Raw genomic sequence first — 15,155 nt, forward strand, 5'->3', positions numbered from 1 at the left:
CTCCCACGATCTAAGTGCATTGGATGCACCCAAATGCCACGTACACCAGGATACGACACGTGGCTCAGGATGATATCTGGGCTATTCAGCAGCTGTATGGTAATGGATGGGAGTGAAGCATGGGAAGACGATGGGGGGTGGGGGAGAGCATGGAAGGATGGAAGGGTGCTGAGCTTGTGCTACATAGTCTGGTTAATGGAGGGAGAGAGCTGCAGGTTAGGGAGGGAATTGGAAGCAGACTGCACACTGGATCTGCTCAGTCTATATTATGGAGGGGAGGAGCTGCAGGTTTGAATTAAAAACAGAACAAATTGTTTTCTTCCAGATGCAGGACAGTTACTACCATTGTTTCAGGGCCTTACACTGCAGGTTGACTTTACCATGTTTGCACTTCTTGTTCGATAGGTTGTGTGGACAAGAAGCAGCAGTGCAAGCTCTGGGCTCCTCTCTGTAGGGAGACGGCCAGTCTATATGAAGAGGCATTGTCCAAGCACCTGCAACGCTTGCTTTGGTGAGGCCCTCTCCATCCTCTCGGTTTCTCAGCTCACTCTTTACTCTGTCCCCGTCATACTCCTTTCATCTCGGAATACTTCTTCCTCTCCCTTTCCAGCCCGGCGTGCTCCTGCTTTCCTCTCCTCTGTAACTGTGCTTCTCTGCATACTTTTCCAGCCTCTTCTCCATCAGTCAATATACAGTGCTACTCTGCCTCTGTGTAGTGCAGCAATTCCCCACAATGTGCGGTACCGGCGCACCTCTCTGTGCGGCGCGACAATACTCCAGAAGAGAGCTGGTACCTGTCAACATTGGGTAAGAAATTCTGCTTGCTGGATTCCTCTTGCTGGAGGTCATCTGGAGAGGAGGCACAGAGAGTGAATGGTGGTATCTTCCACTGGTGGCAATGCCAAGGGGACCTGGAAGGGAAGCTGTGATGCCATAAAAGGCTGGAAGGGAAGACTGTAATGCTGGGGGGAGGTGTTGGGGGTGGAACAGGAGGCAGTGTGGCGGGGGGTGAGAGGGAAGGGGGTATGCTGATGGCAGAGGGTAGGAGGTGATGATGGTGCTGATGTCGGGGGGGGGGGGGGGCTGGGAGGTAATGGAAGGAGGTGTTTCAGGAGTTAGGGACGGGTTAAATGAAAGTGGTAGTATGGTGAGGGAGGAGAAGGAAGGGGGGGGGGGGGAGGGGGGGTGAGAGTAGTGTGCCTGCCCCAACACAGTGAATCCAGTCCTGAGTGTGCTGTGGCATTAAAAACAAAAAATTGGGAATAGCTGCTCTGGGATCCAGAAACCAGGACTAACCTTTGCTATCCTACATTCCTGCTCATACCCCAGATCAGTCCAGACTCCTGGGTTTTGCCTCCCTGCCAGCAGATGGAGACAGAGAAGAAAAGCTTTACTGACACTGCTACTTAACCTCGTGTGCCCCCTGCAGTCCCTCAGGATTTCAGACTCTAGCAGATGGTAGAGATTTAAAACCTGCAGCCTGGAATTAAAAAAAAAAAATCACAAGGAAAGACTTGTCTGTACTCCCAGGGGGTGTTGGGCTTCAGGAAAGGTCATCCCTCAGATCGAGGGATGGTGGACCCTCAGCGCACCCATGGCGAGGACATGGACAGTCTGTGGTCTGGCTCCCTTCTTGTCTCCCATGTGGTCTTCTCTCGTACCTCCCAGGCTGGGTGATCAGCAAAGGAAAGTATTAGGGATGTGAATCGTTTTTCAACGATTAAAATTATCGTCCGATAATGTTTATATCGTCTTAAATCGTTATAGAACACGATACAATAGAAATTCTAACGATTTATCGTTAAAAATCGTTAAATCGTGTTTAGTGCGCACTAACTCGATTTAGTGCGCACTAACTGAAAATGATACAAATAAACACTTTCCAGGTCACTGAAGGGTCAGTTAGGAATGAATATGTGTTCCTATTGGCTGGCTGCCCTCTTATCTATTGATATTACCAAGGTTACCACTGAGGTGATGGTTGGGGGGATGGGAAATAGAACTGGAACTAACGAACACCAACAGAAAATGAAACAAAGTGTTCACACTTCCCAGGTCAGTAAAGGTCACTTAGGAATGAATATGTATGTATGTATTCCTATTGGCTGGCTGTGCTCTTATCTATTGATGTTACCAATATGGTTGGGGGGATGTGAAATGGAAACAGTTGGAAGCTTGACAAAAAAAGTAATGTAATGATCAGCACTCATGTGACTAGAACTTGTTTGTTTATTATTTTGTTAGCAGGCACCTGAAATGCTAGTGCATGTTGAATTGCCAATCACTGTGCATTTTAGAAAGGTGGTCCTGGCTGGAACGTACACAGTTCAAATATATGTAATTGATTGTTGGTAAGTGTATTTTTTAAGTAGCCACACTGGCACCAGTATGTTTACTTTCCTCCTACTTAACTCACTAGCTCAGCTTTGTAAGAAGGGCTTCTCTGCTTGTGTGTTGTTTTTGTTTGGTGTGAGGAGAGCAGAAACATCAGATCTTTATTCAATCTACTACAGTCATCTCTTACAGTGCCCTATCCCTATTAATACCAGGAGTGTTGTGATCTTCCTGCACACAGTGCCATAACCCTGATACCAGTCTGAGACAGCTCCCTCCCTGCATTACTAGTGAGAGGGCTGGCTTCACAGACAGGGGGAGCTGCCTGACCCTCACTCCTGACTTCCCCCATGTCCCAGCTAGTGAATGGTGTGTGGGTGAGGGGGGGGGGGGGGAGGATGGTGAAGTCTGAGACAGCTCCCCTCCTGCATTACTAGTGAGAGGCTGGCTTCACAGACAGGGGGGAGCTGCCTGACCCTCACTCCTGACTTCCCCCATGTCCCAGCTAGTGAATGGTGTGTGGGTGAGGGGGGGGGGGGGGGAGGGGTGAAGTCTGAGACCGCTCCCTCCCTGCATTACTAGTGAGAGGCTGGCTTCGCAGACAGGGGTGAGCTGCCTGACCCTCACTCCTGACTTCCCCCATGTCCCAGCTAGTGAATGGTGTGTGGGTGAGGGGGGGGGGGGGAGGATGGTGAAGTCTGAGACAGCTCCCTCCCTGCATTACTAGTGAGAGGCTGGCTTCACAGACAGGGGGGAGCTGCCTGACCCTCACTCCTGACTTCCCCCATGTCCCAGCTAGTGAATGGTGTGTGGGTGAGGGGGGGGGGGAGGATGGTGAAGTCTGAGACAGCTCCCTCCCTGCATTACTAGTGAGAGGCTGGCTTCACAGACAGGGGGGAGCTGCCTGACCCTCACTCCTGACTTCCCCCATGTCCCAGCTAGTGAATGGTGTGTGGGTGAGGGGGGGGGGGGGAGGATGGTGAAGTCTGAGACAGCTCCCTCCCTGCATTACTAGTGAGAGGCTGGCTTCACAGACAGGGGGGAGCTGCCTGACCCTCACTCCTGACTTCCCCCATGTCCCAGCTAGTGAATGGTGTGTGTGGGGTGGGGGGGGGGGGGGGGGGGGGGGGGGGAGGATGGTGAAGTCTGAGACAGCTCCCTCCCTGCATTACTAGTGAGAGGCTGGCTTCACAGACAGGGGGGGAGCTGCCTGACCCTCACTCCTGACTTCCCCCATGTCCCAGCTAGTGAATGGTGTGTGGGTGAGGGGGGGGGGGGGAGGATGGTGAAGTCTGAGACAGCTCCCTCCCTGCATTACTAGTGAGAGGCTGGCTTCACAGACAGGGGGGAGCTGCCTGACCCTCACTCCTGACTTCCCCCATGTCCCAGCTAGTGAATGATGTGTGGGTGAGGGGGGGGGGGGGGAGGATGGTGAAGTCTGAGACAGCTCCCTCCCTGCATTACTAGTGAGAGGCTGGCTTCACAGACAGGGGGGGAGCTGCCTGACCCACACTCCTGACTTCCCCCATGTCCCAGCTAGTGAATGGTGTGTGGGGTGAGGGGGGGGGGGGGGAGGATGGTGAAGTCTGAGACAGCTCCCTCCCTGCATTACTAGTGAGAGGCTGGCTTTCACAGACAGGGGGGAGCTGCCTGTCCCTCACTCCTGACTTCCCCCATGTCCCAGCTAGTGAATGGGGTGTGGGTGAGGGGGGGGGGGAGGATGGTGAAGTCTGAGACAGCTCCCTCCCTGCATTACTAGTGAGAGGCTGGCTTCACAGACAGGGGGGAGCTGCCTGACCCTCACTCCTGACTTCCCCCATGTCCCAGCTAGTGAATGGTGTGTGGGTGAGGGGGGGGGGGGAGGATGGTGAAGTCTGAGACAGCTCCCTCCCTGCATTACTAGTGAGAGGCTGGCTTCACAGACAGGGGGGAGCTGCCTGACCCTCACTCCTGACTTCCCCCATGTCCCAGCTAGTGAATGGTGTGTGGGTGAGGGGGGGGGGGGAGGATGGTGAAGTCTGAGACAGCTCCCTCCCTGCATTACTAGTGAGAGGCTGGCTTCGCAAGACAGGGGGGAGCTGCCTGACCCTCACTCCTGACTTCCCCCATGTCCCAGCTAGTGAATGGTGTGTGGGTGAGGGGGGGGGGGGGGAGGATGGTGAAGTCTGAGACAGCTCCCTCCCTGCATTACTAGTGAGAGGCTGGCTTCACAGACAGGGGGGAGCTGCCTGTCCCTCACTCCTGACTTCCCCCATGTCCCAGCTAGTGAATGGTGTGTGGGTGAGGGGGGGGGGGGAGGATGGTGAAGTCTGAGACAGCTCCCTCCCTGCATTACTAGTGAGAGGCTGGCTTCACAGACAGGGGGGAGCTGCCTGACCCTCACTCCTGACTTCCCCCATGTCCCAGCTAGTGAATGGGGTGTGGGCGAGGGGGGGGGGGAGGATGGTGAAGTCTGAGACAGCTCCCTCCCTGCATTACTAGTGAGAGGCTGGCTTCACAGACAGGGGGGAGCTGCCTGACCCTCACTCCTGACTTCCCCCATGTCCCAGCTAGTGAATGGTGTGTGGGTGAGGGGGGGGGGGGGGGAGGATGGTGAAGTCTGAGACAGCTCCCTCCCTGCATTACTAGTGAGAAGGCTGGCTTCGCAGACAGGGGGGAGCTGCCTGACCCTCACTCCTGACTTCCCCCATGTCCCAGCTAGTGAATGGTGTGTGGGTGAGGGGGGGGGGGAGGATGGTGAAGTCTGAGACAGCTCCTCCCTGCATTACTAGTGAGAGGCTGGCTTCACAGACAGGGGGGAGCTGCCTGACCCTCACTCCTGACTTCCCCCATGTCCCAGCTAGTGAATGGTGTGTGGGTGAGGGGGGGGGGGAGGATGGTGAAGTCTGAGACAGCTCCCTCCCTGCATTACTAGTGAGAGGCTGGCTTCACAGGACAGGGGGGAGCTGCCTGACCCTCACTCCTGACTTCCCCCATGTCCCAGCTAGTGAATGGTGTGTGTGGGTGAGGGGGGGGGGGGGAGGATGGTGAAGTCTGAGACAGCTCCCTCCCTGCATTACCAGTGAGAGGCTGGCTTCACAGACAGGGGGGAGCTGCCTGACCCTCACTCCTGACTTCCCCCATGTCCCAGCTAGTGAATGTGTGTGTGTGGGTGGGGGGGGGGGGAGGATGGGGAAGTCTGAGACAGCTTCCCTCCCTGCATTACTAGTGAGAGGCTGGCTTCACAGACAGGGGGGAGCTGCCTGACCCTCACTCCTGACTTCCCCCATGTCCCAGCTAGTGAATGGTGTGTGGGGGAGGGGGGGGGGGGAGGGTTGGTGAAGTCTGAGACAGCTCCCTCCCTGCATTACTAGTGAGAGGCTGGCTTCACAGACAGGGGGGAGGTGCCTGACCCTCACTCCTGACTTCCCCCATGTCCCAGCTAGTGAATGGTGTGTGGGTGAGGGGGGGGGGGGAGGATGGTGAAGTCTGAGACAGCTCCCTCCCTGCATTACTAGTGAGAGGCTGGCTTTGCAGACAGGGGGGAGCTGCCTGACCCTCACTCCTGACTTCCCCCATGTCCCAGCTAGTGAATGGTGTGTGGGTGAGGGGGGGGGGGGAGGATGGTGAAGTCTGAGACAGCTCCCTCCCTGCATTACTAGTGAGAGGCTGGCTTCACAGACAGGGGGGAGCTGCCTGACCCTCACTCCTGACTTCCCCCATGTCCCAGCTAGTGAATGATGTGTGGGTGAGGGGGGGGGGGAGGATGGTGAAGTCTGAGACAGCTCCCTCCCTGCATTACTAGTGAGAGGCTGGCTTCACAGACAGGGGGGAGCTGCCTGACCCTCACTCCTGACTTCCCCCATGTCCCAGCTAGTGAATGGTGTGTGGGTAAGGGGGGGGGGGGAGGATGGTGAAGTCTGAGACAGCTCCCTCCCTGCATTATTAGTGAGAGGCTGGCTTCACAGACAGGGGGGAGCTGCCTGACCCTCACTCCTCCGGGGTATTGTGATCTTCCTGCACACAGTGCCCTATCCCTGATACCAGGGGTGTTGTGATCTTCCTGCATGCAGTGCCCTATCCCTATTAATACCAGGAGTGTTGTGATCTTCCTGCATGCAGTGCCCTATCCCTATTAATACCAGGAGTGTTGTGATCTTCCTGCATGCAGTGCCCTATCCCTGATATCGGGATGTGTGCAAGAAGATCACAACACCCCCGGTATCAGGAATAGGGCACTGTGTGCAGGAAGATCACAACAACCCCAGTATCAGGAATAGGGCACTGTGTGCAGGAAGATCACAACACCCCTGGTATTAGGGATAGGGCACTGTGTGCAGGAAGATCACAACACTCCTGGTATTAATAGGGATAGGGCACTGTGTGCAGGAAGATCACAATACCCCTGGTATCAGGGTTAGGGCACAAGTTCTAGTCACATTGACTGATCACATTACTTGTTTTGTCAAGCTACCAACTGTTTCCATTTCCCATCCCCCATATACTGTCAGTAGGAAACTTGGTAACATGAATAAATAAGAGGGCAGCCAATAGGAATACATATTCATTCCTAAACTGACCTTAACTGACCTGAAAAGTGTCAAATTGTATCATTTTCAGTTAGTGCGCACTAACTCCAGTTAGTGCGCACTAACTTCCGTTAGTGCGCACTAACTCGAGTTAGTGCGTACTAATCGGAAAAAAACGATTTTTAACGATTTTTTAACTAAAAAATCGTGCCTAAGACGATTTTCTTGCCCTGCCACACGATTTCTATCGTTAAGACGATATGGAAAACGATTCACATCCCTAGAAAGTATTGCCTTTCTTTACCGGTTTGCTTGTTGGGTGATTTAAAAAAAAAAAAAAAAAAAGAGAAAATTTTGCCAGCATGCCTAAGGGCAAATGTTGAGTGCCTGGGAGTGGGATTTATGTGGCTCAGTGATCCAGCCTGGAGAGATCACTGCTCTCAAGCCGACAGTGAAAAAAACACCTGGGATCAGCTAAGGTGCACTGTGCAACTGCTTCACTAAAATTAGGAGCCGTGCAGCGTTACTGGGGGGGCACGGGAGGCAGGAGAGTCGGGCTCAGCAGGGGCTGCAGATACAGCAGCGGCTGACTTGGGGACCGACCACGGGGCAACAGCTTTCCATCTGTGAAGGGCCACTAAGGGGGGGGGGGGGGGGGGGGGGGAATGAACACGATGCATGGATCTCAGCGCGTGCCCTCTAAGACCTTGCTGGTGCTGGCAAAGGTTTGTGGCAGAAGCTGGTGACACGGTCAGCCACATGCAAGGCAGTTCTCTGTGGCCGCTGCATCTCTGAACCACGCAGACTACAAGAGTGTAGCCCGATTGTTGGGTGCAGGCGCCACAGCCGTTTTGGCAAGCATGGGAATGGATGCCACTCTGTCCACCTGTGCAGGAGAAAAGAAGGAGCTGGGAAGGGGGGTGTGTGTCTCCTCTCTATCCCCAGCCGTGTGCAGGATATCTTAGATGCCGAGGACCCCATTGAGGGTGGTGCTGCACGGTCACAAGGCTTTGCGTTGGAGTTGGTCCTGCTTCTGCGTGAGACCTTCCTGGCCGGGAAGTTGGCAGGGGACAGGGGTGCCCACTCCGAGTTGCCTGAGGCTGGTTAAAAAAAAATTATCACCAAGGCTGGACCCTCAGAAGAGGTCTAGAAATATCTCGTGGCTATTTGGTTTGTGAGGTCAACAAGGCAATTTGATGGGGGACTTGGAGGACTCAGGGAGTGGATATTCCAACAGCAGAGTTTCCAGCAGGTAAATTGTTGCAGGATCTTGCTGTTGCTCTGGAGGGACCAATGACTGAAAGGAAAGATCCTAAGGTAGTCCATCTTTTCAAATGGAGCGTCGGGAGTTCCTAACACTTATGAGTCTAAAAGATCATTTTTCGTTTTCACGCTTTTCCATTCGGACTAGAGAGAGCACTGCAAACTAGGAAGGAGTCCTAGTACATCCTCATCTGGATGACTGACTCTTTCGGGTGAAGTCGGAGGCCCTGTGACGAGAGTCGATGCATGGGGTCATGGAGAGATTGCGGTCTCTGGGCAGCAATCTCGTTCTGATCCCTTCCCTGAAGTATATTGGGGACCATTTCGTCACCAGGAGTGGCAAAGTGTTTCTCACAGCGGATAGGGTGACAACGCTGCAGATACAGATTTGCCGTTTGAGGCTACTATTTTCCAGGGTTGGGGACTATCTACAGTTTCTGATTTCTCTGGCACAGACGCTGAATCTAGTTTCCCTGAGTGTTCACTCATATGCAGCCCCTTCAGACTGTGCTCCTTTCCCATTGGAGCCCTTCAGAAAAGTTTTCAACGTATGTTGCCACTCAAGGAGAGTCCACGTCTGGTAAATTATGGTGGCCTTCTTTGGGGCAACCTGGAGCAGGAATGGGCTTGGACATCTTGGACTGGAGGGTAATAACCACTGAGGTCAGCCTCTGGGAGTTGTTTCTCAGGGGCAGACGGCTCAAGGCCGATGGTCGACGGAGGAAGCATCGTGGTTTATCAGTCGGTCAAAAGCGATAGCACCTTACCTAGCATTGCTTGCGTGTGCATAGTTGAGCGACGTGAGTCCTATCAGTCAATTCAATGGCTTATATCAACTGATGGGAGAACCAAATATTGGATGGTGTCTCAGGAGACTAAGGAATTGTTGGGCTATGCAGAGCAACACCTGACAGCTCTATCAGTGTCTCGATTCGGCATACATAACTTTTAGGTGTATTTTCCATCGGCAGGGTTGGACCCCAAAGAAGTGGAACTGACAAAGGCAGTGAGCGATGCTCCATGTGGGGTAGACCCCAGATGGATTTGGTGGCATCAAAACAGAGCGCCAAGGCGAGTCCTTTGTTAGTCACAGGTGAGAGAACGGAACAGATGGCATCGTTGCTCTATTCCTACTGTGACCAACAGATTCTCCTATATGTGTGCGATATGTATTCTATACAGGAACATCGGTATATAAGAATTAAAAATAAATAAATAAATGTTTTCCCCCAATGGCCTCTGGCAGGCAGATTGTTACATCAGATAGAGAAGCTCCAGGGAAAGGTGATACTTGTAGCTCCGGAATGGTTATAGTGGCCGTGGTTGGTGGACCTAGTAAATTTGACGGTACATCCCACTAAGGTTCTGTTGTCTTCATGCGCTTATTAGACAGCACTTAGTGCTCTTGGATCAGGGGATTGCTTCTGTGTATCAGCCTGGCTTTTGAAAGGATTGAGATGGAAGGGGGATACTCTGCAGAGGTCATTATCACCTTGCTACAAGTTAGATGGCCTTCCATTTCTTTTGCTTATGAGAGGGTGGAAAGTGTTTGAAACATGTCTTGGGGGTAGAGTTGAACCTACTCAAGCTTGGGTTTAACATAGTTTGACTTGTTGTGCAAAGGGGTCTGGAATATAGACTAAGCTTTTCATTTCCTTCAAGTGCAAGTGGCAGCTTTAGGTTGTTTTGGGGGTGAGGTGCAGGGGGTAGCTCAAGCTTGTTTTTTCTTTTTGTGGGTGAAACATTTGCACCCTCCAGTGAAAAAGACGTGTTCTTTGTGGAACCTTAATTTGGTGTTGCTAGTGCTCCATGGAGTGCTGCTGTTTCAACCATTGATAAGGGTCTCTCTAAAAGGATGTTGCTGTAAAGGTAGTCTTTTTGGTGGCTCTTTGCTCTGTCGGAAATATTTTGGAGCTGCAGACCTTCTCTTGTTGGGACCCTTTTCTACAGATTTTGGAGGCAGGAGAGTCATGATGCACACTGCCTTTCTTTCTGCCAATCTGTTTTTCTTCTGTCGGAGCATCATCGGTTAGACAACGGTCAAGCATTGTTACCATCTGTTTTTGGAAATCGGATCACCTATTTGCGCTATGAAATGGTCCATAGAGAGGAAGGCAGGCTTCTGTAGCTACTATTGCACAGAGGCTGAAGGAGGCAATCAGATTATGCATTTGCAGGGGTTGTCTAGTTCCTGAGGGACTAAGGGTCCATTCTATTGAGGCACGAATGAACTACCTTGTGGATTGTGTGTACGCCAGCTTCCCCACAGTTTTGTCAGACAGCTATTTGGTCTTCACTAGACACTTTCGCCTGATATTAATGTCCGGACGCCAGTCTCTGCTGCTTTTTGGTGTGTGTACTACGAGTGGAGCTGTCACGTTCCCACCCAGTATAGACTAGCTTAGGTACATCCCAGGAGTCTGCACTGATCTGGGTATGAACAGGAAAGGAAAATTGGTTCTTACCTGCTAATTTTTGTTCCTGGAATACCACAGATCAGTCCAAAAGCTCACCTGTTCAGTAAAGCCCGCTCATCATAGCAGTATGTAAATGATGCAGAGTGGTTGGTTATATATTCTGCTTAAACGGGTTTTCCATAGAGGTTCCACCTTCCTTCTGCTTGTTGACTAGGGTTGAGGGTCTCAGTTATTGTGTTTAGATATTCTCATCTTGGCTTGGGAACAGGTCATGCTGAGGGACTGCAGGTGGTAACATCACATTAAGTAGCAGCATCAGTAAAGGTTTTCTTGTCGCCATCTGCTGGCAGGGAGGCAAAACCCAGGAGTCTGGACTGATCTGTGGCATTCCAAGAATGAAACTTAGCAGGTAAGAACCACTTTTCCTTTGTACAGTCAGTAGAATTTGGTCAGATGCTATTTGCATGCCACGTTCCATTACAACTGCAGTAAAACCTGGCAAATGTGCTGGGCTGAACTATTTGTGTAGTACAGCATGGTACAGAAATACCTGGTGAGGTGCAGTGCCAGGCTTCCTATCTGTGCGGGGGAGGAATATACAACACTGGGCAGTGCGGAAATACATAACGAGCAGCGCAGCAACAGTGGTCATTTCTGGAGTTCAGTACTGGACTCTAGGCTGGCCCAGAGGTTCAGTTGCAGTGCTGACATGCACAGATCCCGGTTTCAATTCCTGGGTCAGGCCTTTCACAGTCTGCATCAGCTGGGACCGGGGAGACTGAAAAAGCAGATGTCACAAACCCTGGGGGAGGGGAGCCATGGTCATCGATAAGGGGACCAGCCAGATAAAGCCCATGATACAGGGTTCCAGAAGGAGCCCCAATGCTTGGCTCCTGGCCCGAGGACTCTGGCTGCAAGACCAGACTAGGAGCAGCGGGGCGGGTCTGTTAAAATAATGGCCCATGTTGACAGGTCTCAGCCCTGCTTCTGAATGAGCTGGAAATAAAAGGAGACAGGAGGAGTTACTGAACCAAGAAACAGGGACTCTGAGCACAAGTGTGAAATGAGTCATTTGTGCCTGAAGATTTCACTGCCTTGTATCTCCTCTGTCTGTCCTGTCTTGTCACCACTCTGCCTCCTCTTCCTCCAACACTGCTACTGCCTCCAATGAAATATCTTCCTCTCTTCCAGAGGCCACCACATCTCTGACTCCAAAGCCCCAAGTCAGACATATCCCCAAGGGCCACGTGGTGACGTTCCGCTGTGGGCTGGGAGCCTCCAGGCCTCTGCCGAAAATCAGGTGAGACTATCGCATCCCGAGCTCTTCTGATAAGTAAAAGGGAATCTTAACCATAGAAGAGCTCCTGTCTGGGGAAGCTCCATAAAAGCTTCTGCCAGTCCTGGGCTTGGGGGATGCTCCAAGGGACTGTTTGTTAGTTTAAATATAAAGGAAAACAATATTTTTTAATGTGCTTGATGTGGTTCACTGAAATAGAGGCTTAGAAGCAACACCTGTGAAGAAAACTTTTCTTTATTAAATGCTACAAAATAAGATAAGACCTTATTGAGAGAGAGATTGGCAGAGAACTATGCAAACACAGTACCAGTATAAAACTCTTAGATTTCACTGATAAAACATTATATAGGATTTTACACTGTATCTTTCCCCCTCAGTTAGGTTACATAATTGTCAAAATGTCTGTTTTGTTTTCTACTATAAACATTCTGAAATGACCGTATGTTAATTTGCTTTTGCTCTTCTTGTTAATTCTCGCTTTGTATGTAATTGTTATTTAGGCTACTAGCTGCAGTGTCAAGCATGGCCTTGGTCTGTTCTAAATCTGCTTCTGTGGCCCAGTTCTTTCCTATTAATACAGCACTTTCTATCCACTCCTATGTAGCCTTTCTCCTTCTGTGGTGTCTGGCAAAACTCAAGCACAAAGTTGATGCAAAAAATGTTATAGAATCTTCTAAGTAATATTAAAGCTACTAATGATCAAAAAACCTAAGAGAATATGAATGACTGTCACATCAAAAATGTTTCACTGCCCCTTTGCTGCTTTTATCACAAGTCATAGGGCTCTGTGCACCCACCACATGCTCATTAAAACAAATTCCACTTCAATACATTTTGAGCACTTCAGGTCTGTTTACCTCTCAAATGCATTTTGGTAGCTTTCAGTCTGGCAGCAGTGGATTGAGTAATGGGTCAAAATTGCCCTAAGATTATCAAGTCTCATTGTATTAATTAGTAAAAGCAAATCAAGCATGAGTGTCCACCTTTTAAACCCTTTGCTGATTCTCTGCAGCTGGTACAAAGATGGACAGCTTCTCTCCACATCTGTGCCGGGCTACGTCCTCCTGAAAAATCAAGATCTCCGCATCGTTGCCGGCAAGAACAACGGAGGCCACTACACCTGCCTGATATGCCACCAGGGCACAGTGCTCAAGGCCCACTCCTGGCACATCCGGATTAGAAAGAAGAGGAATGAATGTGGGATGCTGGCCACGCATCCTAAGAGACCGTCTCAGCTTCCAGGGCAGGCATAATGGCGCTCAGGGCAGGGCAAGTGCATTTATGTCCTGCTCGTTGTCCAGCCCAGCATTCAGGCATCAGGGATGCATCCCTGACTGTTAGCCGAAATGGTTGAACTATCTGCCATGAATGTATTTAATCTGTTTGTCCGCACAATGAGCTCCACAGGACAATTCTACCTTGTGATGGAGGTCTTGTGTTTTATTAAACCTGTAGGTTATGGGTCTCTAAGCCCTCGTCTCCTCCAAAAGACACTGGCTAGTGAATGAGAAACAGATAATACCATTAGTGTATATATCAAAAAAACTCATCAAAACTACACCAATGACCCAAATACTTAACTATTAACACATCTTTAGTTGATAGAGATGCAAAAAAATAGCAAACGCTCAAATGCCGCCCATGTGCTTTCTCAACGATTTATGATCCTTTTAAATTCTCAAAAAACACATCTGTCTCTGATTAGGTATTCCCCTCTTATTGGATAAAGGGACTACGTTTTTGTGGTGACTTAGCAGCGATAGTTGCAGTCCCTTTATCCAATAAGAGGGGAATACGTAATCAGACTGTGTTGTGAGAATTTGAAAGGATTGTAAAAAGTTGAGAGAGAGCATGCATGGTGTTGTTTTGAGCATGTTTGCTATTTCTGCATCTACTTTTGATGAGTTTTATATTAGATCTGATGCATATGCCGTCTGGAAACATCCAAGCCTAGGGCTGCTTGGGGAGGCTGCCCTAGGTCGTTCATGTTCCTCCCCCTCAACACAGATATTGATACCAGTACTACTGAAGGGTAGTATGCTGGAGCAGCCGGGAATTTAATGGATGATCTGGTGCAGAAATATACTCTCCCGCTCATACAACTGGTACCTTTGTAGATAGGGAGCCGTTGCAAGGAAGCTTCAGCCAGCCACCGAACTTGTGACCCACATGGGAGTCTTACACCAGGAATAGATTTCATTTTGCATCTGGCCAAAGTCTGTGAACCCCCATCATTTTGGGGTTACCATAGCTCCAAAAGTACAGCCCAAGCATTGACAGGTCACAGGCAAAACTCACCCAGTGGGGATCCAATGCTTCTACCGGTGTCTGCAAATGATTTTGCCCCTACGGACCACTGCTCTCTCTACTATACTAATACCACCAGGGCTTCCTTGAGCTTATGTGACCTATGTGGGTCAACAAAAAAGAACAAGCTGAAAGCCTAACTCCTCACAGAGCCTATGACTGTCCTACTGATCTCCTTCCTGGCAAGACACCTCCTCAGGGAAGAGTTTTATCCCCGAGATGCAAGCAATGTCAGAATACATCAAGGAGAATCTCGAACAAGGTTTTATCAGATCATTCATATCTCTGGCAGGGGCTGGATGTTAGTTCATCCACAAGAAGGATGGGTCGTTGTAGCTGTGCATCGACTATCGTGGCTTAAACATGATCACCAAAAAGAATCTGTATCCCTTACTTCTCATTTCCGAGTTGTTTGACAAGCTTCAGGGACCACCATTTTCACAAAGTGGGATCTCAGGGGGCAGTACAACCTCAAGGATTTGTGAAGAGGATGAGTGGAAAACCTTGCTCAACACTAAGAAAGCCATTTTGGACTAAACAATGCCCTAGAAATATTCAAGAACAGTTTATCTCTAATTTCCTCTTCATTGGCCGCACCTCTTAGTGCTGACACATGGAATTGGCCAGAAGCAGTGATCCAAGCTTTCCAAAACCCAAAGCAACCTGTGTGACCACCTCTTGTCTAAAGCACCTAGATCACCCACCTCCATTTTTTGCTGGAGGTAGATTCCTCATCCGTTCGTGTTGGGACAGTGCGCTCTCAACCTGGCACCGAGGGGAGAATGAACCCTGCTGCTTTTTCTCCAAAAAAAAATAAAAAAATGTACACACTGAAACTACAGTACTGGAAACCATGAACTTCTTGCCATTAAGCTAGCCTTAGAAGAACGGTGGCACCTCCTTGAAGGGCCATTCACCATAGTCACTGACCACAAAAACTTGATATTCCTACAACAGTCCAAAGATTGAATTCCTGGCAGACAAGGTGAACCCTTTTAACAGCTTCAACTTTCAAATGACCTACCACCC

General features: G+C 50.3%; 1 protein-coding gene across 1 annotated transcript; it reads left to right on the forward strand.

Annotated features, from left to right (window-relative positions):
• Positions 1–465: 465 nt before the first annotated feature.
• On the forward strand, positions 466–13,517 carry LOC115081292 (matrix metalloproteinase-23-like). Its single transcript, XM_029585785.1, has 3 exons — positions 466–511; positions 11,714–11,822; positions 12,832–13,517. The coding sequence occupies exons 1-3, from the start codon at positions 472–474 to the stop codon at positions 13,070–13,072; spliced, it is 390 nt and encodes a 129-aa protein (XP_029441645.1). The 5' UTR covers positions 466–471; the 3' UTR covers positions 13,073–13,517.
• Positions 13,518–15,155: the final 1,638 nt, after the last annotated feature.

This window comes from Rhinatrema bivittatum, unplaced genomic scaffold (assembly GCF_901001135.1).
Source record: "Rhinatrema bivittatum unplaced genomic scaffold, aRhiBiv1.1, whole genome shotgun sequence".
In the NCBI taxonomy this organism is placed as follows: domain Eukaryota; kingdom Metazoa; phylum Chordata; class Amphibia; order Gymnophiona; family Rhinatrematidae; genus Rhinatrema; species Rhinatrema bivittatum.

What these genes read in the sequence shown, in the direction of transcription:
- LOC115081292 (XM_029585785.1), top strand. Translation starts at nt 472, where the DNA reads ATGAAGAGGCATTGTCCAAGCACCTGCAACGCTTGCTTTG. An exon ending in CACCTGCAACGCTTGCTTTG is followed by an intron (nt 512 to 11,713) that starts GTGAGGCCCTCT and finishes CCTCTCTTCCAG; the next exon opens with AGGCCACCACATCTCTGACT. An exon ending in AGGCCTCTGCCGAAAATCAG is followed by an intron (nt 11,823 to 12,831) that starts GTGAGACTATCG and finishes GATTCTCTGCAG; the next exon opens with CTGGTACAAAGATGGACAGC.